This window comes from Pinus tabuliformis, chromosome 5_2 (genome assembly GCF_031772625.1).
Source record: "Pinus tabuliformis cultivar Carrire ecotype Pingquan chromosome 5_2, CPIR1, whole genome shotgun sequence".
NCBI classification, from domain to species: domain Eukaryota; kingdom Viridiplantae; phylum Streptophyta; class Pinopsida; order Pinales; family Pinaceae; genus Pinus; species Pinus tabuliformis.
This window is the reverse complement of record NC_142306.1, coordinates 794,386,564-794,395,969: the sequence shown is the minus strand read 5'-3', so window position 1 is coordinate 794,395,969 and position 9,406 is coordinate 794,386,564. Positions and strand designations below refer to the sequence as shown.

The following is a 9,406-nucleotide window of genomic DNA, read 5'->3' as shown; positions in this document are numbered from 1 at the left end:
GATATGTAAGCTGAGAGAGTCTATAGCCAGAATAAATAATAAAGGGGAGAGAGAACATCCTTGGCGCAGCCCCCTCTCTGCACTGAAGAAGGGAGTAGGAGAGCCGTTTATGATAATAGCATAATCCACAGGATCGACACAAGCCATGATCCAGTTGATCATGTTGCTCCTCAACCCGATTCTAGCCAATAAACACCTGATATATGCCCAATCAATACAATCGTAAGCCTTTCTAAGGTCTACTTTGAGTAAGACCGCTTCTCTTTTCTTAGAGTGTATAGAAAATAATGCCTCCTGAGTAACAGCTACCGCGTCATGGATGCTTCGTCCTTTGAGAAAACCATACTGTTCTTTTGATATTGATTCTGATAATACTCCTTTCAGCCTTTCTGCAATGATCTTTGATATTATTTTGAAGGTGGTATTACATAATGAAATTGGCCGATAGTCCATAAAAGTCTGAGCTTCCTTTTTTTTGGGAATGAGGGCTATATATGTGGAGCTCAACTGCCTGCTGATATTCCCCTTTATTCTGATCTCTTCCAGCATCTTTAATAGATCGTCCTTAATATGATCATAGAAATGTATAAAAAATTCTATAGACCAGCCGTCTGGTCCGGGGCTCTTGTCCCTACTGAAAGATTTCATTGTCGCCAATAATTCTTCCTCTGATATAGGCTGGAAAAGCTGGTCATTCTCTTCTTCATTAAACATCACCGAGTAAACTTCAATACCCCACAATATATCCTGGTTGCTTTGCAATGTCTTGCTGAGTGACTAGATATGCTCCATTCTCGTCCTTAATTTTCCATATAGCATTTTTGAGTCTTCTGGCATTTGCATACCTCTGGAAAAACTTCGAATTTTTATCGCCTTCTTTCATCCATAAGGCCCTGCTTTTCAGGCGCCAAAATATTTCTTCCTTCTTCAGATATAGCAGCTTCTTTTTATGGAGATTCTTGAAGAGTCGTCTCCTTTCGAAGGATAAAGAATTATAATCTGTAGAGTTTGCCAACTTCTCTAATTCCTCTTGGATGTCTTGAAGTTCTTTTCTGTTTGTTCTTCTTTTCATATTCTGCCATTCTTTAACCACTTTCCGGATATTAATCATCTTATCCATAAAATTTTCCTGATGTGTTACAGATCCGCTATTTGCATATTTGCGCCATGCTTTAACAACTATATCATTAAAATCAGGTTCCTCAAGGCATTGTCTGTTGAATTTAAAAGGGATTCCTTTTCTGATGCCCAAGGACGTCCATCCCATAACAATCGGCCGATGATCCGATATGAAGGAGTTTTCAACCACAGAGAAAGGCATGCCGAGGATATCTACCAGGGAGGCATGAATAAGGAATCTGTCTATCCGCTTAGCAATGTAAGCCTCTTCGCATCTTCCATTGTCCCAGGTGGGAAGAATAGTGGACGGAAGAATGTCAATGAAGTTTCTCATAAGAAATTCATTTCGAATCATAGATGCGATTGGGTCCATTTTCTTACCCTTCCCCCATATTTCATCTGAGGAGAAAGTTATATTCAGATCACCTGCAACCAACAGAGAGTCAATATCAAAAACTTCCGATGCAAATAGGCGTTCCCAGTATTCAGATCTGTTCCGGAATGGAGCATATATGTTCAGGATGTTGATGCGGCATCTAAGACCTCTAACATGTGCAGAGATGAGAATACCAGCAAGGCAGCTGTATGCCTTCGCACTAATCCACAGAGGGTCCCACAAAACAGCTAGACCTCCAGATAGACCTACGACATCAATTGCAGAGATGTGCCAATTAGGGAGCATTTTCCGAAAATATGATATTGTGATATGAACCGGGTGCATAGTTTCCTGGATTAAAATAATTTTAGGACACTTTGACAAAAAAAGGTTTCTTAAGGCCAAGAACTTCATGTCTGCTCCCAGGCCTCGAATATTTACAGAAAGGATAAAATTCATTTTGAAGGAAGATCGGCCTTTCCAGCTCTAAGAGGCCTGTCAACTGAGACATCAGTGATGGGAACATCCACCAGAGATAAATTCCTGAAACAACAATCAGATACAATACCCCTCCCCCTGAAATGCCTACTTCCCCTTTTGTTCTTCCTTCTAACAGTGATATTCATAGCAGAAGAAGGGCTGATCCTAGGAGAAGTAGGAGATGATGGCTTATGTACAGTGAGAGGAACAAGATCCAGAGATTTCTTGGATAACAAAAAGTCTAAGTCGCTACCAATCGAATTGATAGGCGATTTAGACGGAGAGTTTACAGGAGTGGGAGCAATCAATGGATCGGAGCCATTTTCTTCAGGAGAGGAAACAATAATGTGAGGAGATAGCTTACTGCGATGGGAACAGGGATCAATTTTGACAGAAGAGAGAGGGATAGCTGGCAATATCGGGACATTTTGATCTCCGGAAGGTTCCGCAGGATGATTCGGTGGATGGGGAAACTCATACTCTGAGGCAGTCTCCAACTCCGGCATCGATGGCGATACCCGGAATAAAGGGTCAGGATCAATAGGTTGATAGGAAGTATTCTCATGACATCCAATCGGAGAATCAGAACTGAGGGGGTGAGGAGAGATATCGGGAGAAAGAGAATTATTAGGAATTTTAATAGGATCTTTAGAGGTAAAAGGAATTTCAGAAAATTTAGTAAGGCGATGATGTTTTCTACCCAATGCTCGCCTTCTCGGGAAATTCATAATGAGATGTCCAGTATGGTGACATGCAGCGCACCGAAACGGCACACCCCAGAAATCCAATCTCTGTCTGATTGACAAATCTCTCCAGCAGATGTCGATATGCTCCGGGAAACCGCCTCTGAAGGATCTTTCAATCAGAATCCAGGCGATACGTTTGTCTTTCTCACCCCGACACCAGGGATCAACATAAACACTTCTACCGACAGCATTACCAATCTCGGAAAGAATCTCAGGAGACCAGAATTCAAGAGGAAGACCCGGAAGTTTCAACCAAATAAGGTTATTAGAAGGGGTATTGCTAAGGGGATTGAATCCCAGATACCATCTATGCAGAGAAAGAAAACTGCGGCCACATACCCACTGGTGTTTTAAGATGGCTTCCCGATCCCCTGCATTTAAAAAATGGAAACAAAACCATTCTTTCAAGAGCTTTGCAATAATCGGGGTGTACCCGATTATGGGTTTCCACTGAGCTTCGAGCCAGTCTCTCATCTGATTATCATTCAGGACCGGGAAATGCCACCTCCCAATTAAGGCTTTATCTTGAAGACTATCAATACGCTCCGTCAACTGTGAGCTGTCAATCCGAATAGCACCTGGAGGATGAGAAGTCTTAGCCGGCTTATAACACTTGCGAGATCGATCCCCAGATGGAAATTTGCCTTGATGACTTTTATCATCATGAGATGTATGAGTAGGGATCGATGGCTGAACCAGCAAGTCATCCAAGGTGGAGGGCCAGTCAGAAGACGGTCTGGCTTTACCATGGAGAGATTCAGCCTGTATGGCCGCGAAGACCATAGCCTCCGTGGCTGATGAGTCAGATTTTAATTCCATCATATTAAAGGGCCTGACACATGGCGCCCAAAAAAACCAAGGAAAGACTAAAAAAAAGGATATAGCCGTTTATCGCTATCTGAAAAGGAAGGAGGCTAATAAAAGAGAAGGACAGGAGCAGATAGGATCAATCCTAAAGGATCTGCAGACGGTACATTCAAAGTACACCTCCCACAAGGAAAGCATTAACTCAGATGGAAAGTCAGGAATAAAAAACATGCCAGTCACCCTCATAGATTAATGCAAGATATAGGAAGATACAGTAGAACGGATTTCCCAAAACAATCGATGGCGAGATAGACCAAAACTCCTAAATATCGGTCCTATACCTGACAGGAGTAGATGATGGAATTTAATACAACAGGTCCCAAGGTGGTAAATTTTAAATTCCAGACGATCCGAAAAAACCACTAGACCAGAGATCTAAAACCAGATACAGGAATCAGAGGAGACCGAAATCCGATAATCCAGAGGAGAAAGGCTATAGATAAAGGAACGAAATCAAGTGAATTCAGTCTGGCAAGTGAAGCAGCAGCAGAAACATAACACACATTTGCACCACCATGGACCCAGTTTACACCGGAAGTCTGTACATGGTTTAGAAATGAAACAGCCACTCTGAAATCTGAAACAATTAATCCAAGACCAGCATAAACTCTTGAATTTATACATAAAAAAGTCCATAGAAATCATTTAAGAAAAGCTATAAGCCTCCACAGATTGGAAAAATGGATAATATTATAGAAGCATGCTATAATGAACCTGAAGACCGACCCTACGATGCCAATAACCTGTGCAGAAAATATCCAACGCTTATAACCCAAAAGACGCAGAGTAAGAGTTAGGAGTCATATGTTAACGTACCTGGTAATGCCGACAGATCGTATGTGGGGTGCTTACAGGTGAAGATTGAAGCCACAAGTAGCCTGTCATGCAGACTTGGACGTGCAGAAAAATGGAAGAGAGGAATTGTAAAAAGGATGATTTTCAGCCATAAGGTGGCATCAGAGGATATGGGGATATCAAAAAATGCAGCAGATAGCAGGAAAATGGAGTGATAAGCAAAGAAACTAAAACAGACGGAAGCGAGGTGAATATATAGTTAAAACTGCATGCCAGATGGAAGGAGAGATCTCCAGGTGTCAAAGGTCTCCGCAGAAGGCAGCAAGTGGAGCGAACGATTAGAGCTATGTGAAATTATCTGCATGTAAGATGATAGGATAGAACTCCAGGTGTCATTGCACTCACCTGAGAGACTTCTGGCTTACTGGCAGATGATTAGCAGATGGCCTGAATTCTGTGGCAGGCACCCCATTCGATCGTTGCGCACTACCAGGCTGTAACATCGAGCACAACAATTTCAAAGAAATTCATCCTTCGAATAGAGCGGGAGCTGCTTGCAACCGGCAGCCCAATTGCTGTCCTAAATCGTCTGAGCAGGCCGACCTCTTAAGGCATATACTATTTTGTTTGGTAACTCTTATGGCGCAATGAATATTATTGACTATGTTTTTGGGGAGTCGTTTTTCTGTGATTTTTTAGATTTTTCTTTTGGGAAAAATTTGAGATGAAATGTTGATTTGTTTTATTTAAATTGGTTTTTTTGATTGTATATATGGATTTAGTACTTCGAAATTTTGATTTGTTTTATTTAAACTGGTTTTTTTGACTTTATATGGATTTAGCACCTTGAAAAATCTTTAGGGCACTTCAATTGTGTAAGTGTTACCATCAAATTTGTGATTTCAATAAATTCCTGCCGAGTCCAAAAAAAATTATACCAGAAAACCCCACTAAAAAATTTCTAAAACCAGGAAAAAACAACTCACTTTTTTGAACATATCATAGATGAATGTCACGTTTTTTAATTTTGTCATGTCTCCGTAAATAGTTTGACGGCCATGGACATATTTAGGGTGTGCCATTGTGATTTCAACTTTCCAAGCGCAGAGACTCTCCAATTCTAACGTCACTGACCATTTAAAAGAAACATAAAAAAACATTTAAGATAAAATTGTAATTGATTTATTTTGGGATATTAAAGTGAGATTGTGTTACATTATTCAGCTCTATGAGGTGAGTGGGAATGTATCATATGAACATCGTAAAACACAATTTCTGGATATTATTTTGAATCTTTAAGGAAACAAAAATAAAGAAATATAAAGTGGTTTGAATGAAGATGTAACACAGTACATGAGAGGAAACATATTTATATTTTTTTTTTCAGATATATAAGGATAGGTTTACATTTAAATAAATTAAAAACATTTGAAATATTTCTTAATATACATTTAGGAAAAATTATTAAAAAAATAAAATATAAAAGAAATAGAAATTTATATATATTTATTTTAATAAATTTAATAAAAAAATAATAATTATATCACTCTAAATTCATCTTAACTGAGGATTTACTCAGATTTCAAAGACATTTACACTAAAAAAAAATGATCTCTCAAAACTTTTAAATATCAAATTAAAATAAATCTAAAATAACTTCAGATATACATATAAATTCTAAACAAATAAAATTATAATTTATAAATAAATTAAAAAAACTATTTTTTTAATAAGCAAAATGATATTATAATGCAAATCCCACATATTTATTTTCTTTTCTAATAAACATAGTGATATTACGACGCTCCCTTTTCATTCATTCAGATAGTAAAACATTACATACAAAGTTGCAATTTTTTTTGTACATCTATAAAGACACTTTGAATTGTAATAAACTTCAAAACATTTTGATTTTTCTAAATAGTTGGTAATTATATTGAGTAATTTTTAATTATTAAAAAATATAATTATTTATTTGATTAGTTAAAAGTATAATATAATTAATTCATTATTTTTATTAAATTAAAAGTTAATTAATTAATTAAAAAATATTAGTGAAGGTTTTTATATTTAGATTTAGATTGTGACTTTTTAAATAATTAATATTATATTTAGTAATTTTAATTATTAAAATATATAATTATTTATTTGATTCGTTAAATGTATAATATAATTAATTTCTTATTTAAACAAAGTTTTTCCGTAAAAATCATATGATCACATAAACTTGAATACTTGAAAGCTTGAATACACTGATGGTGGAGTCTCTGAAGGTTTTGATATTTACATTTAGATTATGTATTAGCCATATCAATCACTTCTAATTATAGCATCGAAGTGGTGTTAAGTTTAGTTATAGTCTAGTCCTTTGTATTTTGAATGATTGAGTTATTCATAGTTTAAAGTTTATATATAGATTATTTATTAGTTGTGCATTTTAATTATGTATTCATTATTTAGTATTATAGATTTATTATTTAGTATTATAGTGTTTATTGATTTATTTAGTATTATGATTTCTAATTAATATTGATTTTAATTATGGTATATTAGTTACATGTTTTTAATATTGAATGTTATATCTTGTGACAATATATGTAATTCATTTTGATTATTATTATTTTATTGTATTTTAGTGTTAATAAAAAAACTTAAATAGTTTGTTACGAAGATTTGATATTTTATTATTATTGAGGATTTGGTTTATTATTTCAACATGTAATATTTTACTATATATTGTTAACGAATATTTTTTTTAGCTTCTAAGTTAAGTATTATGTTTGTTGTGGTACTGTCTTTTGCTAAATTGTAAAGGTATCTCATATTTGAGTGTGGGATTTTTGTTGAAAATTGGTGCTCTCATACTGTGTTTTTCTAATTTGTTTGATTTAGACTTGTATATATCAACTTGTTGAAGTTTATTTGAGTTTGGCTTAGATATTTTAATTTGTTAGAGCTTTAGCTAGTGTTGGTAGGAAAATTTCCCTAAAGTAAGGGTTGACAACCTCCATAGAGCATAACAAGATAATTAACAAAGAGAAATCAAGCAAGCATGCCAAACATATGAATTACTAAATGTGGATTTGGAAACATACCCAGAGGTCCTACATTTAATGATGTTCCCATAAGATCCAAATCCTCTGCTTTCTCCAAAATGAGCAGGCCTACAAGTCAATTCACAAAAGAATATACATGATATATAATTCAATGTACATACATAAAAGATATGTTAGATCATCATATATAAGTGTAGAAATTACTACTAATAAGACAATAACATATCAGGAACAAGACATGAGCTTCTTATTGGTTAACAATAATAGGTACAGGAAATGTACAACTTGATCCAAGCCAAAGCACTAATGAAGCCTTCCTCTCGATCCGTCTAGCCTGAGCCACGAAGAGAACCTCTCGAAAAAGTGCAAGGAGATGTTATAAATATGGTTTCCATAAAGACTGGGAGTGCAGGAGGCATGAGAAAAATGGGTATAATGTCGATAGCCCTTCTCCTATATTTTTTAGGCCTAGCAAAGGGGTGTATATATACAACCAAAAATTAGTTAATCGAGTCGTGCTATGAACTCTTGTAGGTGGAATATACGTAAAACTCATGGACCCCACCCAAAAAATATCATATTATTTTATTTTTTCATATTTTAAAAGGTATATGCGGGTATAGAGTTATAGGACCCACGTATGTACACAATTTAGTGTGAGTACAGTCATAGAATTTGATAGCACATACCCGACAATCCTGGAAGGTAAGCAAGTTCCAAATTTTCACCTCTAGGATGCACTGTTATGCCACTTGGGACACATGTGTGTTATTTTAAGTGAGCGTGGAAAGATGATTGGGAGGAACATTGCACTCGGCATTTCAGGATAGAGAAAACAATGATAGTACTGCAAAAGTATTTTTATTGGCGAATATTTGTGAGGATGTTGGGAGGTACATTAAATCTTGCATTGCTTGTGCCATTGCCAAACCAACCATCAAGAAGAAATACCTATATACTCCTCTTACTACTCTTAGTTGACCTTGGGAATCCATCTCCATGCATTACATGTCAGACCTTCCTTCTTCTAAGCATGGCAATGACTATGTTTTCATGGTCGTCGACAGATTCTCCAAGATGACCATTATGGTGCTTTGCAAGAAGAGTATCACAACAAATTCCATTACTAAACTCTTCTTTGAGCGAGTGTGGGTACACTTCGGAATCCTACAACCCATTGTATCAGATTGGGACAACAGATTCCTCATTCCATTTTGATCAAGCCTCTGGTCAATGTTGGATACCAAACTTACTAAGTCCATAGATTTCCATCCCCAAACTAATTGCCAAACATAGGTTGTCAAGAGGATGATCATACACATTCTGTGCAAGTACAACTCAAAGCATCCACACACATGAGATGAATGCCTCCCTAGGTTATGTCAAACAAAACTATAACAAATATCTCCACAGCTCAACGAACCACAACCCCTTTCATGTAGGGCTGGGATTTCAACCATTGTGTCCCATTATGTGGCCATGCTATTCACATCTACTCAAGCATATTTGGCTCATTTCCAATCTGGAGCTGATAGGGCTAACAAATTCATTGTGCGCATTCAACACATCTGCCAACAGGTCCATGATATATTGGATAGAGGCAATGCTAAGTACAAACAACGCCATGATCAGAATGAGGTTCGACATAAGTTCCAGGTGAAAGTTTGGTTACATTTGCAGAAGGAGCACCTCATTGGACCCCACACAAAAGCTTCACCTGCTCTGATATGGGCCATACACCATCACCAAGGTTGTGGGGGACAATTCCTTTGAGCTTAACATTCCAATGTTGCTTGGTTTGAACCTAGTGGTCAATGTAGAACACCTTTGGCCATACTTTCCACCATTGTTGGACACATCCGACATTACAGAATAACTCACACCAACTGAGCTGAACCTAGACTATATGGAACATGCCATAACTGATCAGATCATGGATACGTAGATCAACAACACTCACCGACAGA

General features: G+C 36.6%; 1 protein-coding gene across 1 annotated transcript; it reads right to left on the bottom strand.

Moving 5' to 3' along the window:
* Window positions 1-727: 727 nt before the first annotated feature.
* Window positions 728-1,801, bottom strand: LOC149161697 (uncharacterized). The gene has a single exon (XM_089434974.1). It carries the CDS (start codon window positions 1,799-1,801, stop codon window positions 728-730), a length of 1,074 nt encoding a protein of 357 aa, XP_089291100.1.
* Between the last annotated feature and the right edge of the window lie 7,605 nt (window positions 1,802-9,406).

Coding starts and splice junctions, on each gene's coding strand:
- LOC149161697 (XM_089434974.1), bottom strand. CDS start 1,801: ATGCTCCCTAATTGGCACATCTCTGCAATTGATGTCGTAGGTCTATCT.